General features: G+C 37.5%; 1 protein-coding gene across 1 annotated transcript in view; it reads right to left on the bottom strand.

Annotated features, from left to right (window-relative positions):
* The window catches only part of SLC36A4 (solute carrier family 36 member 4), a 98,397-nt gene that overhangs the window by 46,218 nt on the left and 31,303 nt on the right, over window positions 1-20,876 (bottom strand). The window contains exons 7-8 of the mRNA XM_086742751.1: window positions 17,937-18,106; window positions 11,061-11,230 (exon numbers count right to left, since the gene is read on the bottom strand). Coding sequence (XP_086598877.1) covers window positions 11,061-11,230; window positions 17,937-18,106 — 340 coding nt within the window. The remainder of the gene's footprint in view (window positions 1-11,060; window positions 11,231-17,936; window positions 18,107-20,876) is intronic.

The following is a 20,876-nucleotide window of genomic DNA, read 5'->3' as shown; positions in this document are numbered from 1 at the left end:
TCCATCCATCCAGTTTTTTTCCTCAACCACTCAGGACTGTGGTGAACACAAGTCATCACACATCGATGCTGCTCTAATCTGAAAATGAGTTTTCCAGCAAAGAAAGACGTAGACTATCTTTAATATTAAACTGCCATTTTTAGCACAGACATACTTCTGACGTCCTTTTCATTTAAGCACTTTCACTAGAGTAAGTTTGAAACACTGTCCTAAAAATTAGCCAAAATGGTACACACATTAAGGCACCTCAATCCAGAATCAGAGCTTCCAGTGTATTTACCAAACAGCACAAAGGCTAGATGAGGCAAACTACTAACAGTAATGAAAAGCTTCAGTCAAGTTTACAGAAAAACATCCTTTGACATCCTCTAGTGCTTTAGGCACCCAGTCCACAGCTGGCCCGTGCTCAGTCGTCATCTCAAAAATGCTTTCTGATAACAGTAGGTAGGATGTTCAGCTGAAACGCTGAGGAATGTATAAAACATCAAAAGGAGTCTGGTGCAATTTTCAAGCTTATAATTAATAATGATTATCAATTACATATGGTTCATTTTACCACAGAAACAGCTTGCTCCTAAGTTACCAGTTTATAGGACAGTAATGTGATTCAAGACACTTTTTACTGAAGGAAGAACTATAATCTAGATAACCTTACCAGAGAAGCTCACACAAAATAAAAACATAATTTAACTTCAAAAGCACAAGACCCAGAATTTATATTTTGCTGTGTTGCAAAATAGCTTTGATCAATGAGTAACTACTGCAAGTCAAAACCCAACATAATCCATCACTTGCTGAATTGAAAAATACACAAAACAGTTACACACAGAACATGGGGGTTTGTGCTGATTAGTGAATCCTATCTGCTCTTTTCTGATTGAATGCCAGAGCCAGCATGAGGAACACGATGGAACTACATTGCAGGGTAGGACAAAGCAAAACAGAAAGAAGAGTAAGATATCCTACATATGTAAGCAGTAAGCTGTTAATTTGACTCATGTATCATAAAACCATACTGTAAAGATATTCCTCTTCCTCCCTCCATTTCCTAAACTGTGGAATGCAATGCTTCTGGTTGTGCCAGGAGAAAGGTCTGGGGGCCACAGTGCAAGTCAGCTCTAGGAAAAGATCCAGGTTAGAGAAAAAAAAAAAAAAAAGAAAGAAAAAAAAAAAAGAAAGAAAAAAAAAAAAGAAAGAAAAAAAAAAGAAAGAAAAAAAAAGAAAGAAAAAAAAGAAAGAAAAAAAAGAAAGAAAAAAAAGAAAGAAAAAAAAAGAAAAAAAGAAAAAAAAAGGAAGAAAAAAAAAGGAAGAAAAAAAAAGGAAGAAAAAAAAGGAAGAAAAAAAAAGGAAGAAAAAAAAGGAAGAAAAAAAAAGGAAGAAAAAAAAGGAAGAAAAAAAAAGGAAGAAAAAAAAAGGAAGAAAAAAAAAGGAAGAAAAAAAAAGGAAGAAAAAAAAAGGAAGAAAAAAAAAGGAAGAAAAAAAAGGAAGAAAAAAAAGGAAGAAAAAAAAGGAAGAAAAAAAAGAAAAAAAAGGAAGAAAAAAAAGAGAAAAAACAGAGGGGGGAAAAAAAAAAAAAAGAAGTTTACAGGATGCAACAGGAAAGAACAAACAAATGAATCCTTGAACGTGACTTTAAAAGGAAAAAGTGAAAAAAAAAAAAGAGCATCACTTGTGCAACAGGTCCCTTAGATTTCCTTTAACAGTAAATCAGTGTTGCTCATTATCACCACATCTACACTGTGGAACCTTATCCAGTGAAAACGTACAGATGAATTTTCAATAATATTCAACTCAGATCAACCAAGTAAGCATACCATGGCATGCTATTCCTTTTAGTATTCCCATTAACACAACAGGCCTTTTCAACTCTGTGTTATTGCCCATCAAACGGGAGGAAGGCAGGCATGCCAGTCTCCTGAAAATAATGGAGTGATTTTAAAAATGTCAAGCACCATCATCTATTTCCTCTTACCTTGGCACTAGGAAAAAGGAGTGGTTTTCCATCTGCCTTTTCGTTTACTTCCCCCTTGGGAATTTTTGGATCTTACAGAAATTTCAAGTCTCTGAACCACTGGATAGATGTAAAATGCATAAGAACTGCATGCAAAAATAGCTGCTCTACTCAATAAGCATGACAGAAAATCACTGGCTCGTGTATGACATTTAAGAAGGCATCCCCTACATTTCTCTTCTAAGCCAGTTCATGCATAGAAATATAATGGGCCAAAATAACAGAAAGATACATAGTCATGAACAAAGTTCTCTTTCCATTAGCTAGAGAATACATATTTTTGTTATTTAGACAAAAAAAATTATTCATATCACCATTTCATTATATTTGTAAGCACACAGATGGAAAATATAAAGTGTAACAAAAAACTAAAAGTGAGCTTCATTAGTCTTTGAATTGTTAGAAAAGGAACAGAGGATTGAATTGCAGGCAACTGAGCATGATATTCAGTATTATTTCTCAGTCTTCCCAAGAAAGATTCATCAAACCAAACGCTGGATACATTTCTCACCTGTAGTACTTCAATAGCCCGACGAAGCACTTCCTTGCCCCAGCTCAATTAATCCAGGAGCAAATATGTAAAATAGATCAGACTAATTGTGCCCTTCCAAGTACCTCTTTCTCTCCCTTGCTTACAAGGAGCCTAGCTAGGATGACCATTGCAGGTACAGAGATCCAGAGAACAGATTCTGCACGTAAAACTAGATGACTCTTAACCCACACAGCACTTTGCATCCTACGCCTAAAACCTTCAGAGCGTGGACTGCCATGTAGGTTTACACTGTGAAGGGCATTATGGATCTTCAACTTGCACTTCACAATAAGTGTTGCTGTAGCATAAGTAACTAAAAATATTTAAAATTAAGAAGCATAGCCTGCTAACTCATGGGGAAAAATAGTTAAACTTCCCATCTTTTTTCCAAAGGTTCAAGTTATAAATTTAGAAAACACCATATTAATTTTTTTTTTTTTTTGCAGTTAAACTGTCACTGAAAATGGGTAAGATTGATATTCAGGAGATACTGCACAGGGAATAAGCAAAAAGATAGCGCTGCGGTACTGGACAGGAAAATTCCATGTGGGATTTTATAAGTTAAAATTATATTGCTGTTGAAAGCTGTCAGATGGAAACTTGTATAAAACACTGAGAATAAAGTTCACCTCATTTAAAATTATACATCTACAAGATAAACTCACACATCTAAAAGTATGGTGCCACGCAACTCTGCCTTCATTGCAGTGCATAGACCAGGCTCCTCACGTTGCCATCGCCGCCCATCCGTCACCAGCTGTCCCAGGGAACTCAGCCGGTACTAGTGCATGGCACAAAATCCATACAGCATTAGAGAAAAGGTAGCCTTATAATTAGAAATAAGAAAAACAAGCATCATCAAAATTCACATTAAAAAGTGTCAAAAGCAAGCTGGACTACATTAGATTTTTAAATTTTGCAAAGGTGCCTGTAAAAGGAACCATAAAAAATTTTAAAAAAGCTTCCCTATGATCCAATTTTCAATTAAAATGCCATAATGCTCTGCCACAAGAATTCCTGCAGAGTTGTAAAATACATATGAATGCAAACACTAAACTGTGACAAGTAATAAGGTCTGTTTACTAGGAAGTAATTACTGCCCTGCAATAGGATCAACTACTTCAGAGTACATCAATGTATTGCTAAACTATTCGTTCTTAATTTTTTTCTTTTTTAATAATAAAAAAAAAGTGTCTCAAAGAAAAAACAAGCTGTGGTGGGTTGACCTTGGCTGGATGCCAGGTGCCCACCAAGCTGCTCTATCACCGCCCCCCCCCTCAGCTGGACAGGGGATAAAAAAATGTAATGAAAGACTCATGGGTCGAGCTAAGGACAGGGAGACATCACTCACCAATTACGGTCACAGACAAAACAGACTTGACTTACGGAATTAATTTAAATTACTACCAATCAAATCAGAGCAGAATAATGAGAAATAAAACTAAATCTTAAAACGCCTTCCTCCCACCCATCACTTCTTCCTGGGCTCAACTTCACTCCCGATTTTCTCTATCTCCTCCCAAGTGGTACAGGCAGACAGGGAATGGGGTTGCAGTCAGTTCATCATGTGTTGTCTCTGCTGCTCCTTCCTCCTCGGGGGAAGAACTCCTCACATTCCTCCCCTGCTCCAGCGTGGGGTCCCTCCCACGGGCCACAGTCCTTCATGAACTGCTCCGGTGTGGGTCATCTCTTCCACGGGGTGCAGTCCCTCCAGAACGGCTGCACCAGCGCGGGCCCTCCATGGGCCACAGCCTCCTTCAGGCCTCCACGGGCTGCAGGTGGATCTTTGCTCCTCTGTGGGCCTCCATGGGCTGCGGGGGGGACAGCCTGCTCCACCATGGGCCGCACCACTGCTTCGGTGCCTGGAGCACCTCCTCCTCCTTCTTCACTGACCTTGGTGTCTGCAGGGCTGTTTTTCTCACATATTCACACTCCTCTCTTTGGCTGCTGTTGTTGCACAGTTTTTTCTTTTCCTCTTCTTAACTATGTTATCACTGAGGTGCTACCACCATCCTTGATGGACTCAGCCTGATCAGCAGCAGGTCCATCTTGGAGCCGGCTGGCATTGGCTCTATTGAACACGGGGGAAGCTTCCAGCAGCTTCTCACAGAAGTCACTCCTGTAACCTCCCCTGCTACCAAACCTTGCCACACAAACGCAATACTCAAGCAAATTTTATGACAAAGACAATGCTGTTATTTTAAGTTATTTTTAAATTTTCTTATTACAAGTCTTTCGAAATATTCTATTTTTAACCTCAATCACAAAGCTCATACTTTTCTTCCTGTCCCATACCTACAAAAAAATTTTGGAAAACAGCTGCACTTCAAAAACCTGAATTTATTCACAGAATCTTAATTAACACCTGAACAAAAGGAGATCAAACCTATGCAGCAGTAACTAAAAAAAAGGGGGACATGTTTTAACTTTTTAGGATTTTATTTCATAACCTTAAGTTTCTGTATAAGGTTTAAATATATAATCATTTGCAAGTAATATCGTGTTTGGGTCCCACCAGAGTCACTTTTTTGAGAAGATCTGATGTCAACTGAAGCAATGCACCGAAAGGAAGAACTAAACCAGTTGGCTTCATAAGGCTTTGATGAATACTAACATTAGACCATCCTGCTGGACCCTATGGTTATTTCTGGAGCACTGCTAGTTTTAGAAAGAAAATCCCCAACCCATTATCTCATAGAACTTATACTCACAAGTTAACGTCTCTAGAATAACCACCAATAAGAAACACTTTGAGCACCATCCAAATAATCCATAACATTTATCTGTTAATCATAACCCAGAGACATTTTGTAACCATATGTGAAAATGAGGGGAAAAGAAAGAGTTTAATATTTCTACCATGAGAAAGAACATTCATTATTATATATACATGAAGCGATGCCTACACCAATAGCAATTCATAAAACGTGCCATAAATCATAATGACACATCAAAAGAAAGAAATAATAATCAGGATATAACCCTGATATTAAGAGATCCATTCTTCTTGCAAAGATACTCAAACATGTTGGAAGAACCCGCATTTCACATAACTGTTTCTCATGCCTAAGTATATGCCTCAAAACCCCACAATCATGCTTGTTCTCATCTCTCAACTGCAAACCACAGCACAAGATCTTCTGCTAGCAAGTAAGAATTATCCTCATCAGTCATCCATATCCAAAAAACCCCATACAAACCCACACTGGGAAAAAACCCTCCAAATTAATTAAACAAATACTTCATTTTCTTCCTGTCACAATTCAAAAATAATTATTTTGTGTTTAAGACCACTCCAAGGGGCCTGTTAACAGTCCACACAAATATTCTAAGTCTTACCTGGAATTTTTTCAATCACAAAGTCAAATATTCAATTTATCTGTCATTAATATTACCCTTTAAAAAGAACAAACTCTTAACAGAAAAATTCTGTGTTTAATGACTGATACACATACCATTTCCATATTATTACTTAATCCTATAAGCATGTGTTAAAATCTATATAGATCTTAAAATTCCTTCATGTTAGCTCTGCTGCAGCTACTCTAAGTGAGTATTTTTCTGGCACAATGTCATGAAACAGTGTAAGATATCTGGTAAACACCATGCTACCTTGTGTCTGATTGTTCAGCATCAAGAACTGTTCTTTCCTAGAACCAGGTAGAGTTAAAATGGGGAAATATTGAGACAAGCAGAATTTATAAGATCAACCAAACAATGCATTTGTTTTCTTGGTACAATTACACACTAAGCTCAGGTTAATGTTTTTTTAACGGAAAGCAGCTCACTAACAGCTCAGTTCATGCTCAGCTGGATCATCCATTCAATTAAATTTGTTTCATTTCAAGCTAACAATCAAAACAGCTGACAATCCAACCGGTATCACCACATCCACATTCAAATGCAATTTCTTAATTTTCTTTTTAACAAAGTACTGTGGCTGCATGAACACAGACCTAAATTAAGCTATTAAAAAAAAAAATCTCCATTTCTTGTGTGGATGAAAGATACTATTAACTCTCAACTCCAGACTTCTCTGCTATATTTGCTGATGCTCTTCAGCAGCTTTTACCAATTCACAAAAAAAAAAAATACACTATCTTCAAACTAATAAATCAAATGCAACTTATTATTTAAAAGCTAAAGTACTGCTTAAATTGTTCTTTCTATTTTATTCCTTTACTTCTTCATGGATTTGCTGCCATCATTCAGATGAAAATTATTTTCTCAATACTTCATTTTTTTTTAATTCTTCCAAAACATCCAGCAAGCACAATTTAATTTTAGTGCCCTTCTGACAGAAGCCATAAGCAAGCCTTTGCTAGACAGTAAGTGAGAAATTTACATTTACATTCTACTAAAAACATATATTCTTGCCCCATCCTAATTTTTTTGCCACAATTTTCACTGAGAGGCATCAACAGAAGTGAATACTTTTTATACCACTTAGCATCAATACTGGCTAATGCTGGGCAGTTGAAGCTGATCTCCAGATCTCCTCTCAATCTCCACGTGCTCAGCACATTTTGAAGTTGTTAACATAGGAAAATTAACTGTTTAGGCTCAACAAAACCTCTCCAAACTCTCCCTTTCCAGAATTACCATGATCTCAGTGCCAGGTAAGCAGGGAAGAGTGAAAAGCTCTCATGATACAATGGCAGCTTATTTCAAGCAACGCACTAAACAGGACTCATTTGGGTAGAACGATTTTTTTCTTGTTCTCCCAGACAAACTGGTCTCTCAAAAGAGAAAAGTAAAACTTACACTGTTCTATGTAAAGATATTAACAAAGTTTTTAAAAATTCAGCTAGGATGGTCCAGTTCAGAAGCAAGCTCCAAAGCTTAGCACTCAAATGGTTAATCCCAGTGTGCAGCAGCCACAACCCCATCACACAACAGGCTCAGCTAAGGGCTGAACCACTAGCACGCCTACCCTGTATCCAAGCAGATGCAGCAAATACAGATCCAAACTATTTGTTGTGACATGTTTTGAAGACATCAAATCAGGGTAAGTACTTTCAACATAAAAATTCCATGCTGACAAATATTTTGAAGTACTGAAGTTATCTGACATTCAAATACCACAAACATCATCGCCTGTCAGAGTCTTGAAAAAGCTGCAAAGAACAGATGTGAAATGTCAGATACCTACTGCAAACATTGTTCTGAAATCTACTTGTAACTTCCTTTCCAATATAGTAAAAAACAATATTTTGAACAACTTTAACTATCAATTTTGTCTAGAAAAAGAATCAAAGTGATCGCACTGCTCCTCAGGAACTGCTCAGTGAGCAAAGACTGACCTACCCCCAGAGCAACAACCCCTCAGCCCAGTCCTGCACTTCCCAATGGCTGGGTGCCTCCTCCTCTGCCCCGAGCTTGAAGGGTTGGTTCAGACTGGTGACATTAGGGGTCAAGTGTATTTACCACAGTGTACTTCAGATAAGGTCTCTTTTGTGAAACAACTGCAGAAGAAGGAGAACATGCAAATCTGAAAATACATAACGTACCTGTGATCATCCTCCTGCAATGCTAAGTGCCCCAAAATCAGCAAGTCAATAATGAAAAACCATAAGCAAGGTATATGAGTTTTTTGGATGCATGTTATGTCTTCAGTCATTAGTTAAGTCCTTACTTAAAACAAGCCTTACCAGATTTAAAAAAAAATAAATAAAAATCCAGTTCAGGGTATGCTTTTTCCCTAGCAAAGTTTCCGATATAGTGTAATGATAAAACAATGACCTAATTTTTATTTCAGTACTGTAAAAGCCCCAATAACTGATAACTGTAATAACTGATCTGTCAAGTCTTCTCTTAAAAAGCTAATGTGTTATTAGCAACACGGCTGAAGTTTCTCTTTGCAAAGAACTCCTTCCAAGCAGAGTCCCTTTGATCAGTGTACGACCTCTGAATGGTCCAGACATTACAACATATTCAGTCACTGATACCAAAACCATTTCATTTTTAAAATTCAATTTAAAAGGTTTGGGATTTTTTTCTTTCTATTAAAGAAAGACTTTCTGAATTGTATTAGTAACCATGATCTGCACTTAGTGAAAGCAAAGCATTATTTAAATCAATTCTGTTTATAACCAGTGCTTCAGTCAAAAACGACAACCAGAAGATCAGTGTAAGCATGGGAGGTTGCACACACAATTGCTGGTGAAAAAGTATTATAGATATTGCATGCATACAATTTGTAGAAGCTACTAGAAAAAAAAAAACCTGAAATTACAACTAGGATAATTACAGCATATCACACAACAGCCTGGCAAATATCAAACATCTAAGAGTAAACTTTACTTTTACTTTTCTGTGCCTTATAGTGAACAATTTAATACTCTTAAATATCCCAGTAACACCTGTAACACTACAGCATGTCCCCTTTACAAATTCACATCACAGATAAGTTTTAATGCACAAACCAGAAGTCCAAATGCACAAACAGGTCCAATTTTACGACATACTTAAAAAAATAAATAGAGATATAGCATTCACTTCATATTGAGTGATTTAAAAGTATTTATAATGCCTTCAGAAAAGAAAGATCATTAGTTGTTGTTTTGTAAAGAAATAAATATCCAAAAAAAACCCAGCACAATGCATAATTGCATACCCAACAGGCAACCACTCCATTTTCCAGTCCTGCTCACAAGGTACTCCATCTCTGATTTGCTTTTGTTTATTTTTAGCTTTCACAGAGTCCTCTTCCAGAGCTTAAAGCTAATTTTCTTTCTTTTTCCGCTTCCTTTTCTTTGAGACTGTTCCCCAGTTTTGCCTTCCCAGACTACCCAGTAATTACAAAGCTCAGTAAGAAAACTGAGAAAAGAAACCCCAACTATGGCTGAATATTATGGAGTCATTTATAATTTTCCCAAGTCAAACAGGGAAACGTGCTTTTAAACCCATTCAGCACAAGCTCTTCTCATAAGACACATCTCTGAGAACACCTCACACCTATAAACTCTCAAAACTTTCAGCTGTAAACAACAGTTTGGATCTACAAGAATTTTAGCTTTTCAAAAGTACTGTGGTATCTTTACCAGGACAAGTTATAAGGGGCACATAAAGGGCAACAGAAAACGAGTGGAAGTTGAGGGTGTCATGACACCAAGATACGGTTAAGATTGGAGAGTTTACTGGGGTCCTGAAGAGGCACTAAAAAGCATTTTGGAGCTTGAAGCATTTTCATCTAGATGTCTCTCACATATTACAAGAGCTATTCATCTACCCTCAGTCTTAAAATCTTAACAGGTTTGCTACACACCATGAACACCTGAAGCAGAACACAGGCTATATGGTGCTTCAGGAGATTTGCACTTCATTATTCAAGAAAGCTTTTCACTTTTTTTTTAATTTCACATAGCAGATGTATTTTCAGAGCAGCAAGTTATTAGATCAATGGTATTTCCCTTTGCTTACTGCAGTAATTAAATTGCACCGACATTAAACTGTTTCTCTAAACAGGTTTGACCTTAAGAAGGTCTCACTGGATGTTCAAGTTCTCTTTGACAACAAACAGTTATTAGCTGCCATCCAGCACATTAGCCACTGGTCAGTACTCACCAAGAGAACAGAGCCAACAAAAACTAAACTCTTCTCTTTCGTCAATACTTTCCCCCATAATAAACAAGATTTAGCATTTTTTGCTTGTTTGGCAGTTTTGATACTTTTTGACGTAAACAGCTTGTCTTAGTGCAAATGGTGGAGTCAAGAAGCCAGTGTTGAACCAGAAACAATTTTTTATAACATCTTTGAGAAAACCTTCCCGTGTTATTCAGCACCTTAGATGGCAGCTGTAAAGACAAACCTAAACTTCCTCCTCAGTTCATTATCTTCAGGAATATCGATTCCTAGATGAGACCACGCTCACCATTCAGTGAACGCTGCTGATTCCTACTAGTATCTGATATCTGTGAGAAAAGCAGGGACAAAGCAGGAGGGATGGGAAGAGTAGGGGACAAGCAAGAAAAACAACAGGAGTAACAGGCAGTGAGGGCAGATCCAAACCACTTTGGAGCATTATCACCTAAAATAAGCGGGCCTCCATGGACACAGTGACCAAGCATCCATGTTGCCAGTGCTATTTTATGGATACAGAGCAGCACACCCCAGGCTTAATCCTCAGACTGACAAAAACAGAAAAAGGATTTCTCCACAAGCAGCATGTACTGCAGATCGTATAGAGGAACGCTGACATGAAACAGTAATGTGGGTCTGTTACCTAAAAACTTTCATTCTAATAAAATTATTTCCGAGCTGGCAGATTTAGAGTATTATTGGCAAAAGATACGGCTGTCAAATAATTGGTCACACCTACTGAAAAAAGTGTGGTTAAAATACAAATACAACATCAGATTCACTTGTTCATGAAAGTCAAAACATACTGAATCATAGAAACAAAATTTCAGGTTTCCTAGCCTCCAGAAAAATAAATAACAAAACAGGTATTTAAATCAGCAGGCCCCAACAACACGTAACAGCAAGCTTTTCTATGGATGTTCTGCACATACTTACAGGTTGAGCAGACTAATAGTGCTCTCGCCACAAGCTCACTGAGTAACTTCCACTTCTGCTCCACTTTGGAGGTGACAGCTGGAATGAGAATCTCTGCAGGGACGTAGTACTGAATCGAGTATGTCACAAAAATCCCAAAGGAGTACAGAATTTTTACAGACTGATATAACCTGTTGAAAACATTTACACATTTATGTAAGTTGCAAACTCTTCATAAAAAAAATTAGTTTGCTTATGGCACTAAGGCTATATATATTACATAAAAATATATATATTTTTCCCCTCATCAAACAAGAAGATAACATTATCTGCTTGCAAGTTAAATCCTTACTTAAAACAAACCTTACCAGATTTTAAAAAAAAAAAAAAAAAAATTGTTGTTGCCTACAAAATTGCAGAAGACAAGCTGACTACCAAAATACGAACCAAAAAAAAAGAAAAGTATTGTGCAATTGTAAATTAATAAACTTGAAGAACAGGTTAAACAGATGGCAGTTATTTGGGAAAAGAAAACTCTAAATTCACATCAAATATAATCTGCACATCGATAGGCCTTTCACAGTGGCAGCAGACATTTTAAAGATTAATACCAATATCCTCCAGATTTCTGCATATTCACAGTGCTCCTAAAAAAATTTTCACAGTGGGAAGAGGGCATCTCAGGAAATTTTATTTAAAGGAGTGCCTTCTAGGGGTAGAAAATAGACATAAGCAAATTTGTTTGCTGTCCACACCCTCCTCTTAAAAACCATTGGGCCCAGAACACCATTAAATTACTGTGCCATGTCAGGATTTCATAGGGTTTCTAGCAACACAAAGGAGTACCAAGTCCTACAGCTCCAAACTGTGCCAGCCTTACGCCAGTGGTGGACAGGCAGGATGCACTTCTAAGAAAAAGAAATTGGAAAAAGAACGTATGCACGTGTAGAAGAGAGTTTATTCTGAGGCAGGAATGTCTTTCCTAACATACGTGACTAGAGCTGCTCTAACTAGACAAACATTTTAGGCATCAAGATTTTTTTTTTTAAAGAGACTGTGTATTTTGTTGAAACTTTAGAATGGTTTTAAATTCTGTGCCAAAGACAAGCTGCTGTCTTGCACCACTCCAAGAATTCAGTTATATAAAAAGCAAAATTATCTCTACTCAGACTGGTAAAAGGCACAAGTTACATTTTAAGAAGAAGAAAGAATTTCTATTCACATTAATCTCTTTCCATTCTAGTGTTATTCCACCCTTCATGTCATTGAAGTATAGATAAAAACATTCAGAAAATGCAACCAAGTGGACAGTTTGATTATAACAATATAAAACTCAGCTACATTTAACTTCTTTCTGCCTAAACTGGTTCAAAATACTCCTTTCTATTCCAAAAATATTAACTGACTTCAGACCATCCAGCTTTAATATTAACTTTTTTTTTTTCAGATCTGTGCAGAACCAGAAAACCCTATTCTGTGAGTAAAGGAAAAGATTATTAGTATTTATCAGGAAAAAAAAAAGTGTCATTTCAAAAGTGAAAAAAAAAAAAATCAAGGAAAAAAGTTCATTTACCCTCATATAAACTATATCTCAGTGAGAAATATAATAAAAGCGGCTGTGAGGCTCAGGTATAAAATAAGGAAAATATTTTTTTTAAAAAAAAAAACAAAAAGCCTGAAAGGGTTGGCAGCCTAACTTTATATAACTTGTGCTTCTTATTTCACAACTGCAAGACAGTTCATTAAGTTTTTAATTTGTTATTATACTGAAAGACTGCTAACAAAAAAAAAATCAGCTTTTTTATTAGCTGGACAAATATACAGAGGGAATTAAAAGCATATATATATGTGGTAAAAAAAAATACCCTTTGACTAACAGCTCCTACACCGTTTGTATTAAAGGTGTGACCATCACTGCACACAACTCAACAAAGCCCCAGAGGCATATTCAAAGGGACAGAAGAACTATTACATTACTTCACACGGTGACACAATGGCGTAGCTAGTTTAGAAGCCACTGCTTTTGAGACACGCTTCTTTTTGTTTGCTGAGCAGCTTTAAGAAATTTAGAGGAAAAACAGAGTCGTTGTTCTATCAGCTCTGCATCACTGTCCTTGTTCCAGAAACTCATTAACAAAAACTGACCAGCTACCGACAATTAGCCTGTAACCTCAGGCTTCAGATCACTCCTCCAAAACTTTACAAAAATAATTTTTAAAAGATATTTGAAAACAGGATTCAAAGCTTTAAATACAAAGTAGTTCAAGGTAAGAATCACCATGACATTTTTCTAGCTCTGCAAGGATTCAAATTTTCCAAATTAGGAAACAATTTTTGTATTATTAAAGTAATTTTACTAGTAATTTAGCATTATATTCCAATTAGATAAAGATGGCTCCTTAGGCTACCTTTTAAAATCATTCATATGTGCTAATAGAAGTTAACAAAAGTCTCCCTCTCCAATTCTACAGTTTAGATTTTGTTGTCCCTCTTTTAAGGGAAAAAAAAACTGGAAAGTAGTGTAACAAAACTTGTGTATCAATACAGCTAGACTCAACAGGGCATTAATTATGCTAAGCTTCCACTTGAACTAGTACTGTTGTCGTAGTTCAGCCCCGATCGGGACCAGACTATGCAGTCTCTCTCTCGCTCCCCCCACCCTCCGAGAGAATAGGGGGAGAATTGGTAAACAAAAAAAAAAAACCAGGAAAAAAACCAAACACATGGGTTGAGATTGAACAAAAAGCAAATTTAACAGTAATGACAGAAGAAAACAAAACTGTGATGGAATACAAATACAGTATAATGGCTTACAACAAATCTCCACACTTCCTTTCTTCCAAGTAGCAGGAGGCTCCCCTTCAGCACCCTCCTCACTTATATACTGAGCATGATGTCAGATGGGATGGAATAGTCCTTCGGCTAATTTGGGTAAATTAACCCCAGCTGTTAGCTAATTAGTTAACTATCCCAGCCATAGGGGCTACCAGCTCCAGTTCTCCACCCAGCTCAGGTGAATATTAACTCTATACTAGCCAGAATCAGGACAACTGTGTAACGTCTTGTTGTATGTTAATATGCTCTAATGTTTGTATGGTAGTTAACCTTTGGGATTCACAGAAAGGGAATTGTTGGACAAAGACTGTCACTTATATCTTAATGAAGAAGAGACTGTGGAAAGAACCTTCAGCCTCAAGAAGATAAGACCCCAAACAAGGACAAAGAAGAAATTTTTTTACAATAAGGGTGCTGAGGCACTGGAACAGGTTGCCCAGAGAGGGGGTGGATGCCCCATCCCTGGAAGTGTTCAAGACCAGGTTGGACAGGGCTTTGAGCAACCTGGTCTTGTGGAAGGTGTCCCTGCCCATGGCAGGGGGGTTGGGACTAGATGATCTTTAAAGGTCAGCCCAAACCATTCTATGAGTCTATGAGATCCCATCCAAGGACACTACTAAGCACTAAAGCAGAATTTCCCATAACGTAGACCCCGCCTGAAGTACTGTGTCCAGTTCTGGAACCCCCAACATAAGAAGGACATGGACCTGTTGGAGTGAGTCCAGAGGAGGCCATAAAGACGATCAAGAGGGCTGGAGCACCTCTCCTGTGATGACAGGCTGAGAGAGTTGGGGCTGTTCAGCCTAGAGAAGAGGAGGCTCCGGGGAGACCTTATGGCAGCCTTTCAGTACCTAAAGGGGGCTTAGAAGAAAGACAGGGAGAAACTCTTTAGCAGGGCCTGTTGTGAAAGGAGAAGGGGTAATGGTTTTAACATAGAAGGAAGTAGATTCAGACTTGCTATAAGGAAAAAATTTTTTACAATGAGACTGGTGGAACACTGGCACAGGTTGACCAGAGAGCTGGTGGATGGCCCAGCTCTGGAGACCTTCAAGGCCAGGCTGGACGGGGCTCTGAGCAACCTGATCTGGTTGGAGATGTCCCTGCTCCTTGCAGAGGGGTCGGACTAGATGACCTTTAAAGGTCCTTTCCAACCCAAACCATTCTGTGATTCTATGTCTCAGAACGTGGCTTGAACTGATGGTCACACAACAATAATTATGCACTTTTTTACTATAAATATGTGTTGTTTCAGGCAAATGGAGCCCCTCCTTGGCTTGGGTCAGGAGGTACCTAGTGATCATGGGTAAATCAGGTAAACTATACCCTGTGCCTATATGTCCTCTCTCTAGTCAGCAACAAACTGTGTAAAAAGATTCGTGTCGCTAGGTACTCCGCATACTTCCGAGGATACAAAAAACAGTTACTAAGATATTCCAAACAGCTAAACATAAGTGCATGTAAAAAAGGAAAAATTATTTAATGCAGTAAAATAGAATTCTTTGATTCCAGAAAGAAGTTGTTAAAGATCAGTAAAAACAAGCTGAAAACTATTTTCATAAAGTAAATTTTCAGCACATTCTAATTAATATATCATGCTGAATGACAATTTGCACTCCAAAACACAATCTAAACTAGAACTCTGCAAGTCTCTTCTCCAAAAGCTCCGATCTAGCAGAACATTTTTAAGCATATGAGCAGTCTTCTATTTAAATTAAACTTAAGGACTTAACCGGTCTAGGGCCTCTGTATGCTTTCTGGTCAATTCATCTGCAAGAACATCAAACAGAAATCAGAAAGCAGCAGAACTTTAATTTTATCAGTAAAGGCTTATTTTTAAGACAGATTGTCCAGTTGGAATTAAACACATAAACCAAGTCTCACTGCTTTGCTACATTCCAGGCTCTTTCGCACGACCACATTCTTATAAAAACTCATCTGCTCCTTGCGTTTCTCTAGTTCAGTCTAGCACTTACTGGCTTTTTACAGGAGGACTAAATAACAAAATACTGCCACTGGAAATACTGGTTCAAAATACTGGTTCACTGGAAATTTGTTTTGCTACCACAGTTAATTGCAGGCATTTACTCATCAGTACTGTATCAGGCAGACTCACAGTACTGCACGGCAATAGCATCGTACATCACAACCCATGGGCGTACCACAGAGCTGCTTCTCCTTCTAATTTTGTTTGGTGCTCTGGGGTAGTAACCAGGGTAAGAAGAAAACAGATGACTTTGTTATCCCTACATACGTGCCCTGAGCAGCTCTGAGGTTATTAAACTTAAAATGCCAGTTCTCCACCTTATAAAGCACCAGTTTCCATCTCTTTTATTATCTCTTTCTTTGCATTAGAGTCTGTAAAGCCATCAGGATAAATATCATCTTATCATCACAACTGCACTGTAGCCAAGAGCTGTTTGAAAACTCTTATTTGAACAGCTCTGTTAGACAGCAGGGCTGCAGAATAAAGCAGAATATTACAGGAGAATATAGTTCATCCTGTCGCTTGCATGAGTGCAATAAAAAGCAAGTAAGCAACTTTACCTTGTATTTCACATTCCTCTCCCTCCTCTTTTAAGAGTACTTATCTTAAGCACAAATAAACCTAGATCTACCATTTAAAAGAAACTTTTCACTAATCATATCCATTGTGAGCAATACCACATATTACTAATAGAAGTATTTTCCTTTTCAGATGCATCATATAGACAGAATGGATGCAGTAAGTGTTTGAAGACCTCTAGGTTTTTTAATGTATATTCAATGAAAGGACACGATTAAATATATAACATGAGCAATATGCCTCAAAAAACGGAAGCATACGAAAAAATAGGGAAAAAAAAACCACAAAACAGGCAAGAAATTGAGGCCCAAATCTCAGGTTTTATAATAGCAGTACAAAAAAAAAAAAAAAGTAAAAAAAGTAACAACAGATACATGAAAATTCTAGCAACCAAAAAAAATGTTCATCCTTCAAGAGCATTTTATTATCACTTCATGTATTTCTCATTGGAATTAGTCAGGCACTTAAACAAAACTTTTGAAGAATATGAAAATTGCATAGCTCATACTGACTCCAAGGAATGAAAATGGAAAGAAGAGAGTGAGAAAGTAACACTTGAAAATTAAGAACACTCTTTAAATGTGTTCTACTCTTTTTCAAAGAGTAAAAAGAGGAGTCAGCAATTCAGTTCAGCAAAGCAGTTTTTATTTCACATAATTTCACTACTTCAACATGCTACCACAACAGACACTGAACTACAAGTAGATGTAAGCATATAACATGCAAGAAATTACTTGATCAGAATGAAAACATTAAAATACTTTTCAGCTTTTACACTTGTGTACTGCTGATATACCTAATTATAGGCACATCAGACATAAAGGTAATAAAGTTATATAAGTTATATTTAAATGAACAGTTACAGTATATATCTATCCATACATAGATACAGAACTAACAATGAACCAGTTGAAATAGTCTTCAGCGCATATCCAGCACGTGACACATGGAGCTCTCGTAGCATTAAAAAAAAAGCTAAACAAAAACTGTAATATCGCTGAGACACTGGCAAGCAGAAGCTTCATTTTCCTGATAGGAAGCCATTATTATCCATTGTCCATGGACTTGAATCTGAACTACAAATCTATTCAGCTTTGATGTCCTCTATTCCAGTTGTTTACCCGCTAAATTCAATGATTCCACTAAAAAGGCCACTATATCACCAGGATATCCAAGGCAAAACTAGCTGGTTTCAGAACTGCAATATAGCTGGTTGCAAACCACGTTACTTCTTTCAATACACCTGGAACTAGCTCCTATTAGAGATGGAATTCTATAAAGATCACTGGTGTTTCCATATGAAATTCCTTTTAATACGCAAGAAATTACTGACTAGGATCATAGCTCAACTGTAGAAGGCACAGAGACAGTACATACAGTGTACCTTTAAAATAGTTCCAGCGCCTACCGTTACAAGCATGACAACACTGAGGCATGGAACAACCTGTGCAACGTTTTTGCTTTCTAGATTACTCGTTTTAAGTCACAGATGCACTTACCATATATCTTGTGGCAGGTTTAAAGTGATGCTGCCTTTGATTTCATCCCCAAAGCGCAGATACCCTAGAGTGGCCAGTGAGATATACAAGGTCATGACTATTCCCATGCCAATGTTCAGCGCCTGTGGGAAACGCATGGTGTCCTTCATTCTGTTTTCCAGTGGGAGTACCTGGAAATAGAGGGAGAATCAATTACATTTTATGTCCTCACAATAAAACTACTTTTCTCTCCCTTTCAAAGCCACTTTCCAAAATTTAGGTGATTTTATTAGTATATAAGATTACTCCCCAATAATATTTTACAGCCTGGAAGATCACAATGCACCCAACAGAAATGTTCAGTTACTGAAAAGCACCCATCTTCATTGGAAAACAGCATCAGTGTAGAAATATAAGGCAATATTTATAGGTCAGAAAAGCCAACAAGATAAACTTATGGTGCCCAGATTAAAGAAAATACATAGGCAATATGAGTAACATGATTTTTTTTTTAACAGAATTGTTCAGAATCCAAGGGTGGTAGTTCTGTTTTTATTAGGTATGTCTGCGTTGTCAGTCTCCATCACAGACCAACGTACCATGCACATGGCTGAGACACAAGCTCACGTTCAGCAGCAGTCAGCCTTATCTCTCCCCAGGAAGAAGCTTGAGTCCATGACTACCAGAATACGTACCTGCGTTCTTTTTCATTTTTCTGAGAGAGAGGGCCAGGCACAATAAGCATCATTTTTCCTAAGCATAATGTGGGTGCTTTGAGCCCGAACTACAGCCAAGCAATCTCGCTGGGCTTGCCATCACTTCTGAGTGAAGATACTGGCATTACAACCACTACTGCGTGCAGTTCGCTAGATAGATTGCCTTGTACATGTACTGTATAGTGTATAGAAAAATATACTTAGTAAGTTCCAACTTAAGTTTTCAGCCACCAACACAAAATTTCCAGGCAAGGCAGGAAATCCAAGTAACAAGCTCACATGCTGCTCTTCTCATCTTGAATTTCATCAGAGTAACAGATCCTTTTATGTCTTCATTAAGACACAAACTGAAGGTACATGGATGCTCCTAGACAAACAGGACAAGACTTTCCCCACGTCTTTCAGAAGAACTGGACACTCGCCTCAGACACTCAATGTGGGATATAGCTCAAGATTAAAACACCTAATTTTGTATGCCTATGTATAAGTAAAATGTCTCAGCTTCTGTAATGAAGATTGATAACAAAGAGCCAGTCAATACAGCCAGTGGAACAAAGGCTGCAGTCCAGCTTATCCTTCAGTTGATATGCAGGTTAGACTTGATCAACAGTGTGTCACTGTAATTAAACAAGCTTGCCGTCGCTGGATAATACTTATGTCATACCTAATACAGACAAAATAGTTTCAGTGCAAGAGGATTGCCCTGTAAAAGCTACTGTCCATCATACAAAATTGCTTTTAAAATGACTGAATATTTGCTGTTTTCAATCTAACCAATGTACATTATGAAAAAAAGGAAATTTCATCCAGTAATTAACAAGCAAATTGGTATATTTGAATTGCTGCTGTATTATTTTCTATAGGCCAATAATTTCTTTCCTCCTGGTCTCCCACTGATATTAACTTCCTGACCTATCGCTGAATATCACCACTGTCAATCCGTCCCACGTTGTTATATTTCTCCTACACTAGAAATCCTGAAGAAGTCTTTTTATACCTGGGAACAAAGAGATCTCTAAAAAGATGCACATTTGGAGGCATTTCCAAATTTTCATTTATCTTCAATTACATCTTAACTGAGGATCTTCTTTATACAATTCAGAGCCTCCACTGCTGACCTTTTTCCTCCAGAAAGCAATCTGAGCTTGCACTGTAACTTAATCTGGTGGAGAACGCAGAATTTAAACCAAGAAGAGTTTCAAAACTTAAATGAATTTTTAAATGACAGTGTTGAGTAGAAAAAAAAATACAAAAGGAGACATGTGGCTAGAACTATTACTTTACTGCCATAAAGATAAAATATTCATTCCTCTAAATGAATTAAGCTTCTGTGTCTGTACAGTACCTACCAACTCATCTTTTTATATTCCACATCAAAAACTGCCAGGTAGGATAGATGGCACTTCAGACTCTTTTGTCCTCAGCTGCAATTAGATTGTTTTAACATACCTCCTTATTAAGAGCTTTGAAGGATGCAAATTACAGACAATTTTTCCGTTCACCTGAGTTTTCCCATTCTTGACTTCCTACAAATGGTTAGTATTTGGGCCTGGACCAGTAATAAAAGTGCTAATTCAGCATATATCTCTTAATTCTCTGCTGATTATAAACGGAATATATTTCTGCATAAGTTCTGTCATGTCCTGCAGTTTCTGGGAATCTTAACAAGCATGATTTTTTACAGTAAGATCTTACTCCAGGCCACATTATCTCTGCATGAGGTTTAATGGCAACTTCTTGCCCAGCTTATAGATATCAAGATTCTCTTAATAACTTCACCGGCCCAGAGATTTGATTTCCACAGTCTCCGGCATTCATCTCTTACATTCCTGGCAGAAGAAGGGCAATGAACACACGCCAGCCATGAAAAAAATCTCATGTTTTTCCACCATGACTCCTGGCAGGAAAGGGTTCCTTGGGACTGCCTGCCCCTCTGAAGGACAGCAAAAGCAATCTGTAAGGAAACTACTAAAGGAGGAAAAAAACATTCCTGTGGTTTCAGTCAGAGGGAGCTCAAGTCAAAGGCTACAGGACTGCTCATTACGATGCCTCTGTTCAAACAAAAAAAAAAAGCCCTGCAGGCTATTCATAAAAATGCAGAAGAGAAAGAAACTTTTTGACCACATCTTCAGCTGAAAGAGCAAAATGTTACATATGTATGACAAACGCTGGCTATGGCCATTCTGAAAGAAAGACGTTAAAAAATATATATTTTTACATGACTACACCAGATTTTAATAAATAA

The sequence above is a fragment of the Chlamydotis macqueenii genome, chromosome 1 (assembly GCF_036417535.1).
Source record: "Chlamydotis macqueenii isolate bChlMac1 chromosome 1, bChlMac1.mat, whole genome shotgun sequence".
Taxonomy (NCBI): domain Eukaryota; kingdom Metazoa; phylum Chordata; class Aves; order Otidiformes; family Otididae; genus Chlamydotis; species Chlamydotis macqueenii.
This window is presented reverse-complemented; position numbering and strand designations above follow the sequence as displayed.